General features: G+C 41.6%; 1 protein-coding gene across 1 annotated transcript in view; it reads right to left on the reverse strand.

Annotated features, from left to right (window-relative positions):
• The window catches only part of NAALADL2 (N-acetylated alpha-linked acidic dipeptidase like 2), a 762753-nt gene that overhangs the window by 160647 nt on the left and 576744 nt on the right, over positions 1-25362 (reverse strand). Inside the window, exon 10 of the mRNA XM_063131966.1 lies at positions 3660-3806. Coding sequence (XP_062988036.1) covers positions 3660-3806 — 147 coding nt within the window. The remainder of the gene's footprint in view (positions 1-3659; positions 3807-25362) is intronic.

A 25362-nucleotide genomic window follows, 5' to 3' on the forward strand; every position in this document is an offset into this window, starting at 1 on the left:
ATGCCCACTTTCTCCATTGATGTTTGATGTATGCTTGGAAACCCTGGCATGTGTCATTAGGCAAAGCAGCAGTGTTCACAATTTTATACACGCTGACTTAGAATTTAAAATTATTCTGTATGCAGATGATCTTTTATTGTCCATTTCAAAACTCCAGTTGGTTCCGGCCTTTATGAAACTAATACTTTTAGTGATGACTGAAGATAAGATACATTCTAGTGTATTAGCTAACTGACAATTTCATCAGTGCCCTGATTCCATCACTTATTTAGGAATAATCATTCCCAGAGACATATCTCAAATGATTAAGTTAAATCTAAATAAGTTGATTAATATTTCACAATATATTGATAGATGGGGCAAGGTTAATACACTTAAGATGAATACTATACCTTGAATTGTTTATGTTATGCATGGAATCCCTTTACTTATACCTAGACAATATTTTCCAAAACTTAATACTTTGTTTTATAAATTCTTTTGGGGTTCCTCTCCACCAAGAATATCCCTGAAAAGGATGCAACTTCCAATTAAAGATTGTGGGGTTGGCTTCCCAGAGCTTGCTACCTACCATCAGGCTTATTTGCTCACCAGCACCAAGTTTTGATCTTTCTGCTTGTATTTGATTTTCCACCTTGGTCAGTTTTGGAATCATCCTGTCTTGAGCCTCTTTCCAAATGGATGGCATTAAGTTCTTGGCATATTATGGTGGAAAGTGCTCCTCCTACAGTCTTAGCAGTTAGAGATGTGTGGCACATAATGTCACACCAATTCCAGTTTGACCCATTTTCTCATGCTAAACTTACTATATGGGGAAATACAGATTTAAAAATAGGAAACAAAACCTTTTTGTGGATCAATTTTTGGGAGCAGATGATGAGTTTTTGTTATTTTCAGCTTTGCAAGATAAATTTAAATTACCTGCCACAGCTGAATGGCAGTATTTGCAACGACAACACTTGTTAGAATCTAGAATCATAGAATAGTAGAGTTGGAAGGGGCCTATAAGGCCATCAAGTCCAACCCCCTGCTCAATGCAGGAATCCACCTTAAAGCATACCTGACAGATGGTTGTCCAGCTGCCTCTTGAAGGCCTCTAGTGTGGGAGAGCCCACAGCCTTCCTAGGTAACTGATTCTATTGTCGTACTGCTCTAACAGTCAGGAAGTTTTTCCTGATGTCCAGCCAGAATCTGGCTTCCTGTAACTTGAGCCCATTATTTCATGTCCTGCATTCTGGGATGATCAAGAAGAGATCCTGGCCCTCCTCTGTGTGACTTTTATTTGGCTCTGCAGCTTTTACTGCTTCAGAATCTCCCTTGCTATTGGAAGCACTTATTGAGGCTGACGAGGGCCGTAGCTAGACCTAAGGTTTATCCCAGGATTGTCCTGGGGTCAAACCTGTTCGTCTAAGTGCCACACAGGGCATCCAGCACTCAGGCAGGGATGAACCCAGGGTGATCCTGGGATAAACCTTAGGTCTAGCTACAGCCCAGGTAAATTGACACGATTCATGTTTATAAATCCTTATTATCAGTGAATAAATGTGATACAATGAAGCTTTAGCAGGAATGGAACAGGGATTTGGAATGTCCTATTTTATCGAATCAATGGACCACTGTTTTGGCATTGGTATCTGATATATCAATGGATCTCCGGTTACATCTTATCCATCAAGAATTCTTGTTTTGGGTCTATTGGATGCCCCAGCATCTGTTTAATAAAGGTTTGTCCAAATCGATTAATTGTTGGAGGTGTCCTACAACTAATGCTTCTTTTGTCTGTATGTTCTGGAAATGTCCAACAGACATCTCCTTTTGGGAGGAAATTATCAAATGCATAAATTTTGTATTAGAAAGCTCTTTAATATTTTTGGATGTACATGTCAGCTTAAATTACACACCAGCTTCTTGCAAAATTAGACCATCCACATAAATGGATTTTTTCATGCCCTTTTGACCGCTGAAAGACTGATTCTACAACTTTGGAAAGATAAAACCACACTGCCTATAATGCAATGGATTGAAGATTTAACAACATTAGCAACATTTGAAAGAGTCATATACAGGTGCCATTAAGGAATGGACTTATGTTCAGACATTTGGTCTGCCTTCACTGATGTTTATGTGTAATTTATGCTATTTTCCTTTTTTCATTTAAAATGTTGTGATATTTCAAACTGAGGCTTTTGAAGTATGTGCTTGTGTATGTCCCATCATCATCATAATCTTTTATGGTTTTTAATTTTGTTAAAAATTCACATAAATTTTGCATGCAAAATATGTGCTCTACCACTGTCGAATGGCCCTTACTCTATGGATCTGGCAACAGCCATACTGATTAAGTGACACATAAATGTGTGTGTGTGAGAGAGAGTGTGCGCATTGCTTTCTGTGAAAGGATCACATCTTGTCTGCATTCTGCACTTTAACTAACACATACCTTATAGTAAAGTAAATGTGAAACATTTTGAGACTTCACTTGAAAATTTACCCCATGAGACCTGGGTGCTTTTTTAAATAAATAAATAAATAAATAACCAAAAACCAAAAGAGGAAAGCATCCAAGTCAGATGAAAAGAAGGGGAAAACAGGTTCTCAGGATGCAAAGGATTTATTGATATAAAGCCCAATGCATTTTGGCCTGTCTTTTCAAAAGGCCTTCTTCAGGGGGTTGTAAGAAGAAACTTGCAGATTTTCCTCTAACACTGGGCTGTGTCGTCTGCAACTCCCTTTTTTAAATGGAGAACCTGTTTCTCCCTTTTAAAAAATATCAACAACAAAGCTACAAATCCTAAATAGGGATTGCAAAGTACCCACCACCACCAATAAAGCTCTACATACAACAGCATCCATGTGTTTTGAAAGAAAATTGTGTTGGGTCCATTTACTCTGTGTCCTTTTCACTCCTGATTCATTACAGTTTAAGTTGGGGTCAAAAAAAAGCATTAACCCTCTCCCAGTGCCATGGCCCCAATCCGGTTCACACACAGAGATGGTTGCTATTAACTTCTTCTGTTTTTAACGTTTAGGGAATCAAATCACAGACCCCCTAATTCCATGTTTTCAATAGCTCTTAGAAACAGAAGTAAAGTAGAAAAGACCTTTCAAAGAAGCAAACAAAATAAAGAAAACCCCTTTAAAGTGTTTAAACTGGGATGCAAAAATACCACTAGAAAGAAGGTTTCTTTCTTTTCTCTCTTTCCCCCTTCTAAAAATTCCCTATTTTTCCTCCTAGGCAGGGCACCCTTTGTATATTTGTAATCCTTTGCATTTAATTTCAGAGACAACACACAAACCATCCTTCAAAGTAAAAGAGCAAAAATCCACTTTGCACATCCCATGTTGCTGTGAATATTACAATTATGTTTTGATGTTAATCCTACTGCAGCAATTTCCTTGTTACGATTGTCTGCATGAAAATGCAGGAGACAGCATACATTTTCCTTTTCAGCAGAACATGACATGCACTTTGAGGAATTGATGAGACCAAATACACGGCAGAAACATCCGTATCTTTCAACAGAAACAAACAAATGAGCCAGCAGCTTTTGACAGCCATCGACCTGAGGTAGGAGAATTTGCTGAGTGAAACCTGATTTTATTTATTTTTTTGCTTTCTGATTAGCCAATCCTAACTGGGTGATTTCATTTGCAATTACCTCTAATGCTGTCGAATCCTGGTATGAAAATTGCAGAGCTGGGACCCCGAGATGGTTGATGAAATAGTCAGAATCGCCTTGCATTTGTACAGAACTGACATTGGATTCCATGCATTTCTCTTGCCCGAGACAGCTGAAGTTGTGTCTCTGAAACACACAACATTAGATTCAAGGTTAGCGTCAGTAGTCAAAATGTGTAACTATATTAAGGGGGTCAGAACTAAAGTAGGATGACCATATGAAAAGGAGGACAGGGCTCCTGTATCTTTAACAGCTGCATAGAAAAAGGAATTTCAGCAGGTGTCATTTGTATGCATATCACACCTGGTGAAATTCCCTCTTCATCACAACAGTTAAAGCTGCAGGAGCTATACTAGAGTGACCAGATTTAAAAGAGGGCAGGGCACCTGCAGCTTTAACTGTTGTGATGAAGAAGAAATTTCACCAGGTTCTCCATATATACAAATGACACCTGCTGAAATTTCCTTTGCTTTGCAACTGTTAAAGATACAGGAGCCCTGTCCTCCTTTTCATATGGTCACCCTAAACTAAAGGAACTAGATGCTCAATGTCCTCGATCCAGCAACATCAACAACAAGTATGGTTTAAAGATGAGAGGGATGTCATGGGTGTCCAGTTGGGTCTCAAGGGTTGGCAATTTCAAGCCAGTTCAGCCCCCTGGACTGGAGTCGTGGACGTTGTGCTTTCTTGACTCAGCACGCACCAAGTCGAGCAAGCATGGCAGTCCCCGCTGGTCCACCGAGCTGCAAAGAGCTGTAAAGAGCCATTTTGCACAAATGGTCGCCACCAAGAGGCCCATTTACACAAAATTACACGCTTAAATGGTCTAATTTGCATGGTGAACAGGGCCATACATCCAAAGGGGGTCCAGCAAGCGGCACGGGCAGGAGTGAGTTTGTCCATCCCTACTCACTTGGGATGGGGTAGAGCATGATTTGGAGGCAACTAGTAGTGGTGGTAGGACATGTTGCACCACATCCTGCCTTGTGGGTCCCTGGCCGATGGCTGGTTGGCCACTGTGCAAACAGAGTGCTGGACTAGATGGACCCTTGGTCTGATCCAGCAGGGCTCTTCTGATGTTCTTATGTAGTAGAATGAAGCTCAGGGCAAATTTCCACCAACATCAAGCATATTGGGACAGTAGGAGACCATCGCTTGGAGATGAAGTAGACAATGGCAAGTTCAATTGAGAGGTAGGCAGAAGTGGTGGTGGCAGTGGCATGAGTAGCAGTTGGGTAGTTGGGAGGTAATTTGAAGTAAGAACGTAAGAAGCACCATGCTGGATCAGACCGAGGGTCCATCTAGTCTAGCACTCTGTTCATACAGCAGCCCACCAGCTGTTGGTCAAGGACCAACAAAGCAGGACTTGGTGCAACTGTACTCTCCCACCTATGTTCCCCAGCAACTGGGGCATATAGGCTTACTGACTCAAATACTGGAGGTAGCACATCGCCATCAAGGCTAATAGCCCTTGTTCGCCTTCTCCTCCAGAAATTTCCACAACCCCCCTTTAAAGCTATCCAAATTAGTAGCCATCACTAAATCTTGCGTTAGTGATTGCCATAGTTTAATTTTGTGCTATGGGAAGAAGTACTTCCTTTTATCTGCCCTGAATCTCCCAACAATCAACTTCTTCGGATGACTCTGGGTTCAAGTATTTTGAGAGTAAGTAGGAGTAGGTAGCAGAAGCATGTGGGGGGTGAAGGGAATCCAAAGCAAGGAAGGTGGGAAAGGTAGGGTTGAGTAGAGGGGAGCACAAGGGGGTATGGCAGGCGCCAATGCTCCTGTGGACACCACATTGCCAACCCCTAATTTAGCCCAATATGTTTTTCTCATGTCTCCCTTCTGGTGGTAGTGGTGGTGGTGGGCAGGTGAATGCTCTTAAAATTTAGGTGTTTTTTGTAGGGGTGTGCACGGATCCCCCACTCCGCCCTGCAGGCCGATCAGAAAATTTCAGATCTGCCCGCTCCGCCCATACTCCGCTCCTCTTCGCCGCGGAGCTCCGGCTCCGAACTGGAGCTCCGCAGTGGAGGGGAGTGGCACCAGGTAAGGCCGGGAGAGGAGGGCGGGGGGGTTACTGGGCCCTGCTGCTGTCGCCGCCCGTGCGGCCATGGCGGCAGAGCCCGATAAGGGACCAAGGGGGAGGGGGGCCTTACCTGCCTCCGTCCGCGGACCGTCGGCTTCTTCAATTGAGCCCACGGTTCAACCAGGAAGTCTGGGCCGCAAGTGCAGCCTAGACTTCCTGGTTGAACCGCGGGCTCAATTGAAGAAGCCGAGGGACCGCGGATGGAGGCAGGTAAGGGAGAGGGGGGGTTTACCGGGCCCTGCCGCTGTCACCGCATGGGCGACAGCGACAGCAGCAGGGCCCGGTAAACCCCACTTACCTTTCCGGCGGAGCTCTGGATCGAGGCGAAGGATCCGCCTTCACCTCGATCCTCTTCGCCACGCTCCGCTGGCCCCCCAATCCTCTTCGCCTCCGCCTTAAGGAGAGGCGAAGCACCCCGCTCCGCTTCTAATTCGCCGGTCCGATTAGAAGCGGAGCACATCCCTAGTTTTTTGTTTTCTTTTTGCAATTTAGGCTGCATTGCTATAAACTCTTACTCAAGAGTCAATCCTATTGAACTCAGTAGGGCTAATTTCTGAGTACACTTGCATAGGATTGCACTGCACACCTTGAACACATCTGGAAGCAGGCCTTTAAACCTGGCTGAAGTTTCCTTATTGGAATTTATTTGCCTCATCCAAAGTGGTGTTCCATGGTTTAGAAAGTGGCAAGCACCCTCATCTAAGGAACTGCAGACCCAACAGACAGAAGCAGGCAGAGTTACCAGAAGAGATGAAGGCATTGGCTTGAGTTAACATCTTGTAGGGTTGCATGAGAAATTAGTTTGTTTGTTTTTCATCAGGATTTTACCCAGTTTGCACTCTCGGACCAACCATGGATGCAGATGCCATCTGTACTCTATGTCCATTTATTTCTGAGCTTGCAATGTGATCCGCAGAGCAAAAACAGCATGTGTACATTTGAAAAAATGCACACGGAAACATGCATACATTTTTTAAATGTGCACAAATATGTTTTAAGCAATAGAAGAATGCACACATTTAGAAAAAAATATGCACAGTTGATGAGTACATCTGGAAAAATACAAATAAAAATATGCTTAGATTTTCATGTGAAAAGAACACACACAGAGACACACACCAAAACTTGCAATCTCATAAAGACTCAAGTCAGACTGAGTCTTGAGAACTTTGAAATTTGAAGAATGTTGGTGAGCTCAAGATCTGCTGATTCACCCATCCCTCATATCTTGGCCTAAGCTATTCATATAGAGAAGCTTGGAGGACTCCAACAAAAGAGAGAGCCTTTTCAGTGGTGTCCCCCAATTATGGAGTGATAATTATGGAGGCTCCCAATGAGGCCTGCCTGGAACCAAAATTGTTATATTTTCAGGACCAGGTCAAGACTTTTCTATTCTCCCAGGCATTTAACAGCATATGTTGAGTTTTTAATCGATCCCAGATCTATCTTTAGGTTTGGCTGAGACCTCAAAGCTATTTTTAAATGTATGTTGTCTTTGTATGTTGCCTGTTTTGCATTTTTATGGTTTTAAATTTTGCATATCGATTTTTCATGATTAACATTTTAATCTTTTGTAAACCGCCCAGAGAGCTTCAGCTATGGGGCAATATAGAAATGTAATAAATTATATTGTATGAAAATTCAACACACACTAAGAAATTTCAGTGGCAAGAAGCTGGGTCGTTAACATTAATTAATTTGCCAACACATTTAGCTCCTTTTTCAAGCCATTTTCTCCTGCATTTGCTACTCAGCCTGCTGATTACGGTAATGCTGTCAGATTTTATCAGGCATACCGTATGGCATTTTTGTTTGCTACACTGAACAAGCCATCTTTTAAAGGATACACAGAGGGAACAGTAATGCTAGGGGAGTTCATTTCAATTAGATATTGCCACTTGCAATTCCCATCTTGTCAGCAATCTGGTCAGCTTCGAATACAGGCTCAGATCCTCAATCTGTTTTTCAGTAACAGGCTACATCAATGCGCTATCGTACAGTGGTTACAGTATTAATCAGGGCTGCACATTTTAATAGGTTTAATGATCGGTAGATTAATCAACTAAAGCCCAGGTGATTAATCAGTGAGAGGTCAGTTTTAACAATTGTGGGAACGTTTTATTCAGTGAGGCTAAGAGTTAGACTCGATTAGTTTTAAAGGTTATTTTGGTGCTGGTGTGTCATTACAATGAGGAATAAAAAAAAAACTTAAATCGTGTATTTCTCCCTAACAATGAAGGAAAGCTTTATTTTACCAACATTCATGTTCCTTCTTTTGTATATGGAGAACAGCAGCATGCACCAGATGTTTAATGATTGCTAGATTAATCAACTAAAGCTTGGTTGATTAATCAGTGACGAGGCAGTTTTTATAGTGGTGGGAACATTTCATTCAGTGAGGCTGAGAGTTTTGGCATTGGTGTGGCTTTATAATGGTGAATAAAAAGAAAGAAAACATTAAAGCTAGCCTTTCTTGCTAACGATGTCAGGGAGCTTTATTTTCCAAGCATGCCTGTTCTTTCTTTTGTGTATGTGGCACAACAGCATGATCCTGATGTCTTCAAGCTCCACAGTTATTTATTATAATTTACAGAAACGTAGAGCGAAACTCTTTGACTTGGAGAGGAGGTGAAACAACTTAACTGAACAAATGCAACTGGTACAGTCATAGAAGCAATAGATTGTCCGGGCCTCTCATTAAGCTGTTGGTGGCTTCTGCCCCAAATGGAAAGCATTCCCTTCTACTCCTCCCACATGGGTGGCTAACACTGAGGCCTTCTGGGTTTGCCTGTTAAATTTATTTATTTTATTTATTTATTTACAATATTTATATACTGCTCCCCATTGAAAATTTCAGAGTGGTGTACAAGATAAAATAAAATAAAAACAGAATAAAACACTTTAAAAGAGATTTTAAAAGAAGCAAAATGTAAAGTGAACCATGGCTGGTCATTAAGGAAAGGCTTCCTGGAAAAATGATGTTTTCAGGAGGTGCTGAAAGGAATATAAAGTTGGCGCCTGCCTGACCTCCAGAGGCAGGGAATCCCATAGGAGGGGGGCCACCATGCTGAAGGCTCTTCCCCTGGTGGGCTCCAATCAGAGGATGGATCTATGTGGAACCACTAGGAGCATGCCCTCAGATGACCTCAGTGATTGGGCAGGTTGGGAGGGTTGTACACAACACTCTCATACTTTATTCAGTACCTTGACAAAGGTATTGGCATGGGCTTTTGATAATATCCACATTTATTTATTTATATGCCTTGTGAATTGGCACATCCTTCAATTCAAACACACCCAATTTAAATTTAATCAAGCAGCGAGCAAATCCCTCCCCTGCCCTCCAGCAATAACTGACCTGCATGACTGCTCTGCCTATTACTCAAGTAATCAGTTGATTGACTAACTTGACTATCAGTTAACTCCCCCAAAGCGGCCTTATGGCACAACCCTATACATATTTACTAAGGAGTAAGTCCCACAGTGGGCCTTATTCCCAGGTAAGTGAGTATAGGACTGCATCGTGAATTGGTTAACAGACCTTGACTCCATTTTAGTAGCAAGGAAGAGCATTGTTCCTTTGTTAGTATACACTGAAATGGCTGCATGTGTATGTATATAAATACATGTGAACACATAATGTATCATACATTATCCCCTGTACGAATCTCACCAGGGTACTACTGAAGTACAGCAGCCAATTTATAGTTTGATTTTACACTTAATTGCCATTAAAAGTTAGATTTTGGAGAAATCCCACTGCTATAATAATATTGTAGGAATATGCACATTCAGAAAAACAATACCACCACACCACCCACACATACTAATGTTTGTTCCATAGTAAAAGTGATTTCCCATGCCATGAAACCAAACACTGCACCAAGTAATCTTATAGGAACTTAGGAAGTTACATTTTACTGAGTTAGGGTGACCATGTGAAAAGGAGGACAGGGCTCCTGTATCTTTAACAGTTGCATAGAAAAGGGAATTTCAGCAGGTGTCCTTTGTATATATGGAGAACCTGGTGAAATTTCCTCTTCATCAGAACAGTTAAAGCTGCAGGAGCTATACTAGAGTGACCAGATTTAAAAGAGGGCAGGGCACCTGCAGCTTTAACTGGTGTGGTGAAGAGGAAATATCCCCATGTTCCCCATATATACGAATGACCCCTGCTGAAATTCTCTTTTCAATATAACTGTTAAAGATACAGGAGCCCTGTCCTCTTTTTCATATGGTCACCCTATACTGAGTCAGATCATTGGTCCATCTAGTCCAGTATTGTTGACACTGACTCACAGCTCTGCAGGGTTTCAGGCAGGAATTTCTCACCCCTACCTGGAGATGTCAGGGATTGAGGCTTGGACCTTCTACATACTAAGGAGGTGCTCCACCACTGAGCTATGGCCCCTCTCTTAAACCTTAAATTTTGCATTTAGGCCAGGCATGGGCTGGTGGTGGTTAGTGGCTGCTGTCTGCTCCAACATAATTGAACCTGTCCCCTATTAGCCCTACCAGATTTTAATCAGTGTCGTATAAAGTTTTCTCTCCCTCCAAAAATTTTTTAAGGAAAGGCAGGAATGCACAACTATTGCTGAATTGTAAAATATATTATATCATCTGTCCTAAGGTTTTGTTTGCAATGGCACAGATATGCAACTCTGAAGGCTTGGGGATTGGGATTGAGTCCAACAAATCTGCGTAAGGTAAGAAATTTAAAGTTTTTTGTTCTATGGTTGTACTAGGGCTAATGGGCAATTGTGATGAGTGCCTGAACTTCTAACAGTGCAATCCTATATATATCTAGACATAAAAAAGGCCCATTGTGTTCAATGGGACTTACTCCCAGGGCAGTAAATGCAGCCTAAATGTACCACTGCCCATCTTTTATATGTATTCACATTGATATGCAGCACATAAAAGCTGCCTTAAATGAAGGATAAGGCAGGAGACAAATATATGGATATTTTTTTAACAAAATAAAATAAAATTATATTTATACTTCTTGATCAAAAACATAACTTTTTTATTTCTGGTTGGTAAAAAAAAGTGCTGCTTATGAGTAACAAGATAAAGTATTTTATAATCCAGAAAATGAATTTCCGATATCAACAAGGGATATTTAAATTTTTATAATGTAATTATGTAGTGCTGAGCAGTATTTTTATTAAATAGCATCATCCCTCATGTAAGTAATATTGATGTATTTGTGACAGTTGTGTTCAAGATCAATAGTACTTGTATCTCAATGCTTAACTGCTTAGTTCAACTTTTATTGCTCTAAGTATCAGAATATAAATGGCCCCGTAAAGATATAAAGCTGAGAAATACTGCTTAACTTTGGTTATAAAAGTAGCCTAACTCTTTAGGTCTAGCCACATTTACACAGAAGGAAGCAACAGATTCACAAGGCAGAGAAAATAGTCAGCTGGTAGACAAGTTGTAACACTGATGGAGAGCAATGCTGGGCAGTATACTTATAGTGTACATCCAGGAGTAGTATTTACAGGCCATCCAGAAACTTCTCCTGTGCAGGGGAGAGGGGGGAAATCGCTCACATAAAGGTGAAAACTACCCCAAAGAGCAGCTCAGGAGTGTGTGTGGACCACTGCCAAGCTCCACCCATGAGCTGGTGCAATTTGAGACACCATGCCCACCTTTGTGCAAGCAGCAGAACATGCCAAGAAACACAGTTCACCATAGTTTACTGTTACATCCACATCAGGAGACTACGGTTACTGGCTTCCAAACAAGTCAGAATAGGAAGCCATGGTCTAAAGTTAGCTTTCCTATTCTGGCTTGCTTGGAATAGGCTGACCATATGGAAAGGAGGACAGGGCTCCTATATCTTTACAAGTTGTATAGAAAAGGGAATTTCAGCAGGTGTCATTTGACCAGATACAAAAGAGGGCAGGGCTCCTGCAGCTTTAGCTGTTGTGAAGAAATTTCACCAGGTGCTGCATGCATACAAATGACACCTGCTGAAATTCCTTTTTCTATGCAACAGTTAAAGATACAGGAGCCCCTGTATTTCTGTTTTCCATAGTAAACAGAAATAGTTTGGCAGGTAACAAGTGACAAATGTCATATATAATAGATCTATAGAACAGCAAGAGTCCTCCTTTCTATAGGGTCACCCTGGCTTGGATGTCACTGACCATATTTCCCAGATCGAACATAATGGGAAGCTAGAGTTAACTCCAGTTCCTGGGTTCTTGACTCACTTGCACAGAGGGAGGGTGGAATTGGTTATGTGAAGGTGCCTTAAGTTCATGGATATTAGGCTTTCTCAGCCAAGGTTTTGATCAGCTGAACTGGGAAAGTAGAATAGTGTGGGTGCTGCACCTATACTCCCTAATCACATGCACTGGCAGTGGCGGCAGGGCACTGGTCACCTAGAGAATTTTTTTCTCATCACTGGTAAGTACCATTTTAAAAGGGCAAAACTTCAGTGACTTGGGAGAGCATGGTTTATTGTTAACACATGGGAGCTAGCCAGTCAGCACTGTGAAGTTGCTGGAAACATGCAGAACAACTACCTGCCCCCAAGCTCAACCCTGCTTGGAAGAAAAATTGTAGTTCTGAACTGAATTCAGTGCAAGAAATTCCTGCTCTTAAAAACTGTACGTTTGCCCAAAGTCCAACATTCTGTTCACTACAGCATATCTGTCATCTGCAGCCAACAACAGATTATAGCTTAAGCAACCTCTGAAAACTTATTAGCTGTTTTGATGAACTGCTTTGATCATCAGACTTCTTGCCCTTTTCTGATCACATCCATCGTGAGCTCTCTGTCCGACCATTAGTTTAGAGACTCCATCTCGCCTGAATGTTGACACTTTGGCTCCAGATTCTGAGAGCACTCCTGCCTCGAACTATGGTCTGGCACAGCCTGAGAAGACATTTTTGCTGAACATATTTCAGCTATTTAAAAGGACATCTGCTCCCTTCCATCTCTGTCTTTTCCCTACACCAAACTCCCATTTCATTCTCACACATGAAGACATTCTGGATGAAGAACCATCTCCGGACGTGTCTATCCTGTACCTTCAGATGTTCTTTTGCAAGCAGCTTCCAGGGAGCTCCTTTAGATCCCCTAGAGTATTAGTAATGAAACATTAACAGATGGACTCTGTGCTTTTCAGTAGGCATGTAGGAGCAAAAGACTCTCCGCCAACTCTGCAGTGGAAATGGGGTTAATCTACCACAACACAAGGCTGCCTTAGCATCTGTTTCTCATGCAGATGGGAAAAGCTGGTGAGACAGCAAACCACCTGCCAAGTCATCTAGAAATATACATAGTTGCTGTGACTGCTCCACAAATGGAAGATCATGTTTCAGTGGAAATAAAAGGAAACGTTTGTGTTGTAAGTTACTATGATCTTGGCTGTAGAAATAGCATTTACACACGTCTGGATGTAAACTATCAGGGAAAAGGTCCTTTAACACCAATGGCACCGAACATTTAGTAACAGAGTTGTAATAGTTAGTGATGCTGCCAACCTTCATAATTACCCACTTTGGTCCATTCACAGTACATGGCTGAATCAAATGCAATTCCCCTCTGAACAACACCTCCAGCTCAGAATTTATGGGTAGGGATGTGCAATTCAGCAAAAGTCAGGTTCACAGAGGTTCTCCCAGGTCCACCTCAAAGTTAGTTGTGATTTGTGTCTGTTTCAGTTTGTGAAAATTATTATTTATTTACAATATTTATATACTGCTCCCCACTGAAAATTTCAGAGTGGTATGCAAGATTAAATGAAAATAAAAACAGAATAAATCACTTAAAACAGATCTTAAAAGAAGCAAATAGAGTGACTCCTGGCTGGACATTAAGGAAAAGCTTCCTGGAATAATGAGGGAGGAATCAACTGACAGAAAGTCAAATGATGAACTCACATGAATGAAACTTCCCTAAGGAAGTGAAATCTGCTTAGTGTCGACATGTCTAGGGATGATTTAGCACTAACAGGATTCTCAGAAAATGTGATATATGCTTATTCATTTGAGATGAAATACCTACTCCATGTCTAGGGCTAGGTGAATATTTTGTTAGCATCATTTTTTTAAAATAGGAACTTCCCAAAATCTGCAAATTTCTTCATAAACAGGGAGGGGGAAAATGAAATTTCAAGAATTTCTATACAGGCGAAAGCTTTAGTGCTTAGTTTTTAAAAGTCTGGGTGTGAATTCCTGTTCATTCATAGAATCATAGAATCATAGAATAGCAGAGTTGGAAGGGACCTACAAGGCCATCGAGTCCAACCCCCTGCTCAATGCAGGAATCCACCCTAAAGCATCCCTGATAGATGGCTGTCCAGCTGCCGCTTGAAGGCCTCTAGTGTGGGAGAGCCCACAAATACCCTAGGTAACTGATTCCATTTTAGTACTGCTCTAACAGTCAGGAAGTTTTTCCTAATGTCCAGCTGGAATCTGGCTTCCTTTAACTTGAGCTTATTATTCCGTGTTCTGCACTCTGGGAGGATCGAGAAGAGATAACTCTGGTGCTGAATTACGGTTACCAACTCTCTTTCCTCTTCTTTTGAAGGCCTCCTCATCTTTAACAGCTGCATGGCAAGGCAGGGACAATATTGTCTTCTCCATGCTGGGAATAGTCATGCTGGGAATTTTGCCTGTGCGGATGAGTAAAAATTTGGTACCAAGGTACCTGAGAGAGCGCCTTCTCCCTTACCAACATGCCCGGTCACTGAAGTCATCAGAAGGCATGTTCCTGGTGGTTCCACATGGACCTATGACCTGAATGGAGTCCACCAGGAGGAGAGCCTTCAGTGTGATGGCCCCCTTTCTATGGAACTCGCAACACTTGATTGTTTCTCGTGCCTCCTGAAAACACTTATTCCAGGAAGCATTCCTTGACTGAGAGCCATGTTTTTTGTTGACCTTCTGTGTTGGCTTTTTTCTTTTCTTTTTTCTTTTTCTTTTTAGTATAATACTGCTGTTTTAATTTTTGTATCTTTTACTGTTTTAATTCTTATGTTTACCACTCTGGAGTCTGTTTCAGATATGGAGCAATATACAAATTTTGTAAATAAATAAATACTTAGATAAAACTATTGATAAGAATTTGCCAGAATTTTCAAAATTCTTCATGAACAGGACAGAAAGAACTTGATAATAATAATAATAATAATAATAATAATAATAATAATAATGAAGAAAACTAAAAAGGCATTATTTTATTTATTTATTTTATTTATTTAATTACATTTATATACCGCCCCACAGCCGAAGCTCTCTGGGTGATTTACAACAAAAGTGTTAAACTTTCTATCATAGTTTAACACTATGATAGAACTACTTTACAGTCAATAGTAGAACTTTACAAATTGTAACAGAATGAGGACTATCAGAAAAGCATTCTATAAACACATCTTACACATGAATTTTGTTTTAAATTTTTTCATAATTACAATAGTATAATATTATAAACATCACTGGCTATTTATTCTAAATGAAGTTTATTTATTTTTTTAGAATGAAACAATTCATTAATAAGCAAGAAAATGTTTGGAAATGTCATTTTCATTTCATCATATGCATGCTTCAATTCGAACCCACATATATGATGATGCACACATTTTACTATTAAAAAAAATAACAGGAATATTAATACTGCTTGGACTATTTTGGAGGGGAACCCAGAGCCTTTCTTGATGAAACCACTCTGTACTGCCTAACATAAGTTCTGCAGAGACAAAGCATCAATTACAGAACAGATTAATGTTAACTCCCTAGAATTTCCCCTGGGTATGGGCTTTTCAAATATTTCATAATAAAAGTAAATAAGGATTTTCAATTAAAAGAAACCACCCATAAATCTGACACTGGGGATATATCTCTGCTAATGTGAAAAAGAAGCTCCAGCTAGTGAATATAGATTCAGAGGGAAATAACTGGGGGAGCCAATTCTGTGGATTTTAGCACCAGCTATAGAGGTACACGGTAATGCATCTTACAGTGGTTGGTAGATGTTTGCATAGGGCTTAAAGAAGAAGATGGTTGTCATGTCTAACCATTGCAAAGCAACCACCCAGTGCCTGTGCCAATTTCTATCCAGTAGAGTCATGTGCAGGAAAATGGCACACACATAATTCTGCACACATTGTCGTATATTATTATTATTATTATTATTATTATTATTATTATTATTATGTATATAGCACCATCAGTGTACATGGTGCTGTACAGAGTAAAAAGGGATATAGGGATATATAGGCATTAGTGCAATTGCAGAAGTGCAAGGTTTGCTGATTCACACATGCCTAACATCTGGGCATCAGCTATTCATATTCAAGTGAAAAACAAACTGTCCCCATTAGCAACGGAATCCCCATGACTCTGAAAAACCTGGTCTGCTGCAGGATCTTCAAGTTAGATTCTCAAGAATCCGAACTCATTTAAATTCATGTTCACGTTCGAGAAACTGACAAAAATGCTTTGCTTGTAATCCCAAAAGGCAATCGTGATTTTAAGGAAAGGGCTGGTACCGGGTTGAGCATGCTATCACGTTTAAAAAATGCATTGCATTTCCTAAAGAACGATGCTTGTTCATGATGGGTGCATGATGGGGAAAGTGTTGCTGTTTTCTTGTTTAAGTTTTATTTTATTTTTAGAGCATGCTTATGTTCAAAAAGTTAGAACAGGGCAAAACGAACACAGGGGAGGGAAAAGGAGAACAAGTGCAAAAGGGACAGGAGTCTAACAGGGTGGCCACCCAAACCAGGAAGTCTATGCCCAATTTCCTTTTCTTTCCCTGTAAAGTTTAGCAAGGGCAACACATAATGTGATGCCAGTTCATTGTGCCAATCCCAGGCCATATTGGAGTCTGCAGCGGTGATGCTGTGAGAATGTACAATACCATCGGTTTCCCTTATTTTAAGGTCATAACCCTATACACAATAATCTGGGAGTAAGTCCTATTGAGCTCAGTAGGGCAGACTGAGGCCTTTGCTAGACCAGGCTATATCCCGGGGTGATACCCGGGATCGTCCCTGTGCATCCAGATGATACACAGGGGATCCCAGGCTCAGGCAGGGATCAACCCTCCCCGGTTTTTCCCACAGTCTCGGGCTAGGCCTGAGACCACAAGTGTGTGGCCCGTTTCAGCAGCTTTTCCCGACTCTGCGCAATAACTCGTGTGTAGCCAAGAGAAGCCGCGCACGGGGTGCAGCACTCTCCAGGAGCGCTGCGCCCATTGGGGGCAGGGGGGGGGAGCAGGAAAATCAAGTTGTTGTTTTTTAAAAAAAACAAGCGCACGAGCGTTTGTGCGCATCACCCCTTTAAGGAAAAAAATAGGCAGACACAATGGCTCTCTTCTTGAGCTCATCGTGCGTGATGTCTGGACTACCGTGACAGCCCATGATAGTTGCATCGCGGGCTCTCCCCTCTTCCGTTGCGGATTTAATGGTAGGTCTAGCAAAGGCCTGAGTGTGCATGCATTATGTTCTTTCAGATGCCAGGTGAAGACATTTTATTCTCTCAGTATTTTAACAGTCTATAAATTAATTTTAATTTTGCTGTTTTAAAATTGTATTTTAAATTTGTATTCCTGCACTGCTGCTGATGTTATCCTGGTTGTGCTTTTATATTGTATTTCATAACATGTTTTTATACTGTTGTTTTATACTTTGAATGGTTTTAATTTTTGTGAACCAACCAGAGAGCTTCGACTATCGGGCGGTATAAAAATGCAATAAATAAAGAAAGAAAGAAAGAAAGAAATTTAATGCAGAGAGACAGGGAACTTGATAAATGGCCCAGGTTTGGGCAATTCCCCTTCCCCTAGAAGGCCCCTGTGCCCCATCTCACTTTGATGAGACTCTGGCCCTTCAGTTAGTGCACGTGGTTTTATGGCAGAGGATGGGCAGGAAATGTTCCTTCCATGAACTTCCTTTAGTTAACTTATCTAGTGTTGATCCAAGCCTATAATGTTTGCTTTTAATGAGATTATTTCTTGACTGAATGTTGCCAGGTCATTCCTCAACATACTCTGCAGTGCAAATCAAGAACAGAGCTAGCTGTCAATGACACACAGCTGCACTAAATACAGATGAATCACTTTTAGTGCAAAGCTTACTGATAAAACCGAGTCTTGCTTTTAAAAACAGAGCGCCAAAGATGCACCTGATATTTGTGCGCTAATATCAGCTTCTACTTTAAAAGTGCTTAAATATGATTACAGTTTGGGTTTTGTAGTGGATGCATGGAACAACGGGACCCTGCTCATATAGCTGTTTACAGATATAGGTCTTACACTGCAAGCAAGAAAGTTCACAAGATGTGATTTTTTACATGAAAGGTTATGCAGTTCAGTGGATGTGGACATGTGAGCCTGTGACCCCATTTAATGCCTTAGGCACTGTGAATTGGCTCAAATAGAAGTTCAATTATCAGCTATTTCTTAAGGAGCTAGCCTGGCTAGTAAGGGTGTAGGGCAAATTAGTTTCAGATTATTATTATTATTATTATTATTATTATTATTATTATTATTATTATTAATCAGGATTCACCCGGGTCACACTTTCCAGACTGAACATGAACTCAGATGCAATCTGCAGTCAAAGTCCATACATTCCAGAGCTTTCAATGTGATTTGACAGCATGTGTGTACATTTGAAAAATGCATATGAAAAATGTGTACTTTTGAAAAAATGCACACAGATACAGTTTAATCAATGGAAGAAGAATGCATACATTTCAAAGGTGTACAATTGATGCATACACTTTGAAAAACACCTGTGGAACTATGCATGGATTTTCATGTGAACAGAAAAACAAACTGATAAAGACTGAAATTGAAACGAATTTCAAGATGGAATTCAGAGAAGTTTGGCAAGCACAAATTTTCCTGATCTGCGCAAGGCAGGGACAGAAACCTACATCTCCTTATTACCAACTCTTCCACATTGAAACAACACCTGCCCTTTGGACTCATTTAGATTTGGATATTGACCATTTTCCCTTTTGATCACTGTCACTTTTTCCCTATTAGACTTTGCTCTTATACATACCAAATGTTTATCTAGAATGTTGTCATTTCAGCCCCACATTTGAAATTCAAAATACTGGTTTTGGAAGTTGGTTCACTAGCTTTGCAACTCTGAATACTACTGTGCCCTGATAGTGTTTCTGCAAAAACTCCTAGGGATATTTTGCACTTGCATATTCATCGCTTGTTGACTACCCGCTAAGGATGACTGTCAGTAGCTGGCCTGGCTACTAATCCCCAAAACACATGGCTCTTTTCACAGCTGCCCTATGAGCTGCCAGGACGGCTGATTGGAAAGTATTCCTAGGTAGAACAGGGTTCCCACATGCTGGAGCGATTCCACCCATACAGATTGACCATTGGCTCTTGTCAGTAGCAAGGGTCATAAAGACTTCCTATCTGGGCCTTTGCCTGGAAATTATAACCTTTGCTGCAACTGGCTTATTTCATCTGTGGCCTGGCTTGATCTCTTGGCACTGACACTCAGCTTGACCCCATCAGCTCTGACCCCTGGATCAACTCCTGGTTCCCAGTTCCCTTGGTTCTCACCAAGTGGCTGCTGCCCTACAGCTCAGATCTGACATTGATTGCATGTCCAAAAAGGGAGGAAAAAGGCATTGCAGCTCAAAGATGAGAGAGAACTTTCGTATTCCTTCTCCTACACAATGTTTTTCTGCAAACTAAGTCTGCACTTGTAACAACAAATCACCAAAGGAATCATGGATGAATGGATCAGGTATTTAGTTTTTTTAATCCAGTAACTTACATGGTTTAAATCAGAGGAAAGAAATGTTCCATTTTATGAAGCACTGACAATCTCTATGGATTCTTTTTAAAGATTCCAAAAGCAAGCTTTTGGCCACACATGTGATATCCCTTCCAAAACACTCCCCCTTCACTAATCCAGTGCTCAGATTAAAAAGCAAGATTTAGAGGAGCCCATAATAAAATCCAAAAGGCCCATCCCCTGCCCATTTTACCAAGTCATACCCCACAATGTCATTTTGGTTTTTTCTCTGTGTCTCATTTTTCTAATTCAGTTCATTTCATTTCAAATGTTGTGTTGTTGTTGTTTATAATAGGCATGACAATTACTATGTAGTTACTCCGTGAGCCCCTGCCAAAGGAAGTGAGGCAGGTGGCTACTAGGAGGAGGGCTTTCTCCGCTGTGGCACCCCGGTTGTGGAATGAGCTCCCCAGAGAGGTCCGCCTGGCGCCTACACTGTACTGCTTTCATCGCCAGCTGAAGACCTTTTTATTCTCTCAGTGTTTTAACACTTAATTTTAACTTAAATTTAAATTTTACTGTTTTAACTCTGTATTTTAATTTTATATCAATTTTGCTGCGTGGTTTTTATCCTGGTTGTGCTTTTTATACTGTATTTTGTATTTGTGCTTTTAACCTGTTGGTTGTTTTATTATGGTTTTAATTTTTGTGAACCGCCCAGAGAGCTTCGGCTATTGGGCGGTATAAAAATGTAATAAATATATAAATAAATAAATAGTTTGTACACATTTTTCATAATACAAGCATTTTATGCAATTTTGCCTAATATATACATTTGAAAGCAATTTTCCTAATATAATGCATTTTAACATTGTTTACACACATGCACACACACGAGAAAGTGCACTTTCCCCTAGTGTACACCCTTTTTATACACTTTTTTTTTTGAGAAATCCATTGCAAAATTTGGAGGAGTGCAAAGTTTGAAGGATAACTGCAATTCAATTCGCACCAAATGAATTTCTCCCACATCCCGACATCAAAGATTTCTAAAAACAGTAGTTGGGGGGGGTGATATATGTGGGACAGCCCTCCTAGTCCCCTGTTATTCCAGTATGTCCTAATGCCTCTTCCGAAAATGCACCACTACTATTCTGCAACTGTTTTGAAGTCTGTCTGCAGTGAAGAAGACAGCTTGGTCTCTGTACTGCCGCCTAAAGAGTTGGCACTCTTACCCAGGAGAACACCTACCAGGTGCAATGCAAAGCAGCACACCAAAGATATCATGCTGAGCTTTTCATGAGCCTGACCTGGAATGGCTGGAGTGTCAGGCGTCAAGCAAATGTCAATCTACACTCTTTCTTCCTCTCAGTAGGTTGGAATGCCATGCTGGGCAGCTAGACTCTGGCTGCTTAGTATGTTCATCACAACCTGACCGATATCAGAAAGAACAATGGTTGGAAGAACATCCTCCCAGTTTTTTCAGCTCCTGGGGAAACCTGCTCTTTAAAAGGTGATGAAGGAGACCATGCTGGACTTGCACCAATGGGGGGGGGGGGACCACATTTGCTATTGAGACATATCAAGAAGTCCCCTCACAGGACTCTGGCCCTCAGAGGTCACTAAGTCCAGACTTTCTCTAAAACTTCCCAGCCTGCCTACTGATTTTTAGAAATCAGCAGGACTCTCCCCCTTTAGATACTCAGCTATATAATTCAATGTGGAAAAGTGCTAGTGCACAGCACTTATGTCCTACTGGTGGGTTAGATGCAGGCAGCCGGTTGGCCATTGTGTGAACAGAATGCTGGGCTAGATGGACCTATGGCATAACCCAGCATGGCTCTTCTTATGTCCATATTAAAGGACAGTGCTCCATGAGTTCTCTCTCTCCTGTCCTGGAGGTTTTTAAAAAGAGGCTGGACAGCCACTTCTCATGGATGGTTTAGTTGGTTTTTCTTAGGCATGTGCTCCGCTCCGATTAGAAGCACAGAAGCAGGAGCGAATTGGCCTGCTCCACCTTGCCCAGAGGCGGAGTAGAAGCAGACCGCGGACCCCTAGAAGCAAGGCAAAGAGAAGCGCCCATTTTCGGAGCGCTCTTCTTTCCGCGGTCCGGTCCGATCGCCATCTTGAAACATTTCGCCCATAGGATTGCATTGCGGAAAAGAAAGGGGGATAACTATGTTGTTTTTGAAGCTATCTTTCTGAAAATTCTTGTGCTTAGAGAGTCGTGGATGTGGGTCATTTTGAGCCTACTCTCAGCTCTCTGCGTGCTAGAATTTTTTAAAAAGTAGGGTAAAGGCGGGAATCGAAAGGCTGTTTCGATTGCTGAGGGGCAGAGTCAACTCCCGGTCATGATCACATGATCCCAAAGTTGGAGGAGGGGATAGGCAAAACGGGTAACTTGGGATTCTGGGAAACTTCTCTTTCTACTCTGAACAGAGTTTTCCCAGTGTTTTTTTAAAACAGTAGCTCCACCAAATGCACTAACACAACCTGAAATCATACTAACAGATAGGAAACACACAGCAGTGTTACCCACCCTAACTTTGGGGAACAACTGAATACATGTGGTGCAAGGGGATGAGCTCCCCTAGGGTATGCCATGTGGACGTGCCCCCACTCTCTCCTGTACTTGGAGGGCCATCAGAGCCCTCCAAAGAGAGTAACCCGGTGGAGCAATGCCTATCATGAGTTGAAGTGAGAGCTTTACTCCTTAGAGCTCTCGTGGTGGAGCAATGGTTTTCATGAGTAGAACTGACAGCATTGCTTCTTAAAAGACTGGTCACAAGGACCAGTCAAATTGGCAGCTGCTTCCCCCTCCCCTGGGCACGTCCCCCTATTGCTGGTAAAAGACAGATATAGCCTTTTTTTAAAAGTTCTTCTTGTTGTTTATTCAGCAACACTGCTGCTTTTAATTCCACCCTCCTTTGTTTATTTATTTATTTATTCCATTTTATATGCATTACTGGCTTATCCTTGGCTCACTTCCTTATGCCCCCAGAAATGTCAGCTGCCTGTGTGCCTTCCCTCTCTCCTCCCCTGCCCGCCTCGCAGGGATGTTGTGTGTGTCTGGCTTTGACTCAGGGGAGAAGTCCTTCCTGCGCTCACTTAGAGTTTTGGAAGTTCCAAATCCATTTTTCTAGTGTGGAAGAAGATTCATTTAGGCTGATCTCTACTCCCCAATTCATGGCATGTTGGGATTTCCTTTGAAATGGCCCCATTGAGCTGTCTGCAGGTTTAAGCCCCGCCAAAAAACAGGGGATGATGGGACTGCCTTGAGTCTGGGCGTGCGTGTGTATCCCTGGATAAGCTATCATGGTGGTGAGTTTGAGATTTTTAACGTGCAAATTGACGGAGCTATCGAAAGGGGTGTGAATGGGGTGCCCGATATTCATAAATTCCCCCAAAATCAGGGGATGATGGGACTGCCTTGAGTCTTGGCATGCGTGTGTATCCCTGGATAAGCTATCATGGTGGTGAGTTTGAGATTTTTAACGTGCAAATTGACGGAGCTATCGAAAGGGGTGTGAATGGGGTGTTGGATTTTCATAAATTCCCCCAAAATCAGGGGATGATGGGACTGCCTTGAGTCTTGGCGTGCGTGTGCATCCCTGGATAAGCTATCATGGTGGTGAGTTTGAGATTTTTAACGTGCAAATTGACGGAGCTATCAAAAGGGGTGTGAATGGGGTGTTGGATTTTCATAAATTCCCCAAAAATCAGGGGATGATGGGATTGCCTTGAGTCTTGGCATGCGTGTGTATACCTCCATGAGGTGTCATGGTGCCAAACTTGAGGTTTCTAACTTTCACAGAAAAAAAAGTTGTATACTTTTTTAGCTTAATGCAAGCCTATTGGGGGGGAAAACGGAGCTCCGATCCGGATCCGGAGCTCCGCAGCGGAGCAGAGCGGACATGGGCGGAGCGGGGGCGGTGCGGAGCAGGCCGATCCGCAAATTGCGGATCTGGAAGAGAAGCGGAGCGGGGGGTCCGTGCACTCCCCTAGTCTGCCATAGCACAGGGTTGGACTAGAGGATCCTGTGGTCCCTTCCAACTCCACAAGTCTATGATTCTATGATTCACCTGAATGTCGACACTAACCAAATTGCAGATATCCCATCTTTCCTCACTGTAACCTTTTGAAAATGTGGTCCAGCCTTGTTTCATTACAGCTAAGGCTGTCAATGTTTTTAGCTTTTTCTGGTTTAATCTGTGGCGGAACAGCTCGCTAACTGATGTTGGATTCTCTCTCAATTTGTTGTTCTGAGCACTGCACCAAGGCCTTTAATCCCACCATGAATCAAATTCTAAAGCTCCTACTGTGTTGGACTGGAAGTAATGTAGATGCCAATGCAGCACTATGTGGCTTTTCAAATTCTCATGCCTGAGCTACGTTCTTTTCTTTCTTTCTTTGGTAGCAATTACCTTCTACGAAAAGAGGAGACCAGCGTGGACTAAGCCCTATCAAAACATGGCTGCCCAAAGGATGAACATTGTCGTACAGGCAGTGGTGCAAGTGGATGAATCGAGGGACCCAGGAGAGGCCACAGAGTTATACTTCTGTATCACCTGAATTATTACATCGTACACGTTTAACACCAGAAATCATAAATTTCAACCCTCCAGTGTTTTCTCCAAAACACCCCATCCAATGAGGAACTTCTTATCTCTTTCAACAGCCCACTGCACAGGATAATTACAGTGCTGTAATATTTATGAAGCCTGCCTTTCAGCCAGAGCACTTAGCAAGCCTTAATTGAGATTCATAATGCCCTTGTGAGGTAGGTGTGAGGTAGTGCAATTTAACATATGGGAAGACATGGCATGAAGGCCAACATTTTATAGGATATTTAGTGCTTTTTTTGTTGTTGCTGCTGATGCTATCTCACATTTTGCTTGCCTACCTTGTAAGATTACTGAACCTCCATGCCTTGTGATGAGGTAAAAGTGGAATTTCTAGACACTGTGACCTGATTTAGGTGGCCATATCTGAAGAGGTGGGTCAACATGGTGATCCATCCATGCAAGATGGACTTATGGAAGGGAGATTTGGGTGTAACTAATTGTCTATCATGAAGAAGACAAAGAACAGTGGCTCACCTATAGGATTAAAGCAGGAAAAGGACAGCTATGCAGTTAAATATATATATATATATATATATATATATATATATATATATATATATATTGAGAGAGCATTGTTGTGAAGTGGTATATAAAACAAGAACAGCAATACTATTCCTGAGGGTACAAAGCTCACAGAACAGGAGCACCAAATATTATGTCGGAAGAAGCCTCCCATTTGTGTTGTCTTTTGAAATATTGATCTCTGACTTCGTGCAATATTGGTAAATAGGGTAGCATTCACAAGGTTTTATATAGCTGCTTGGAAAGGCCCATAGTAGCAGGACTTCGCCTAATCCAAAAGAGGAGATGGACGGCGGAGGAAGGCTGGAGGCAGGGCTCTACATAAGGTCTGAGTACATGGTTAATGAACTGTGGCAACACAATATTCAATAAGCCTTTTTTGCCTCAGAACTCCAGAGATGTTTCCCCAAGGGAAGTGATAGATTTGCCTTGGGATTTCGCTTTAGGTGAAACTCAGTGCTAATTCGAATTCCTGGTCCTTCCTAACTTTTACACACTGAATGACAAATTTGTTCACCAACCCCAACATGACATATTTTGCTGGTGGCAGATGACACCCAGAGCAGAGCTGAAGTCAACATTTATATTAAGGTTTTCTATGGGTCCCAGTGGGGAAGTCTCCATGAGAAATATAAATGATTTTACTACTCTGATTTTTTTGCTTTAGACAAACTTCGACAAGAAAGTGTCATCGTATTCAACCCTTTTCA

The sequence above is a fragment of the Elgaria multicarinata genome, chromosome 8 (assembly GCF_023053635.1).
Source record: "Elgaria multicarinata webbii isolate HBS135686 ecotype San Diego chromosome 8, rElgMul1.1.pri, whole genome shotgun sequence".
Lineage (NCBI taxonomy): Eukaryota > Metazoa > Chordata > Lepidosauria > Squamata > Anguidae > Elgaria > Elgaria multicarinata.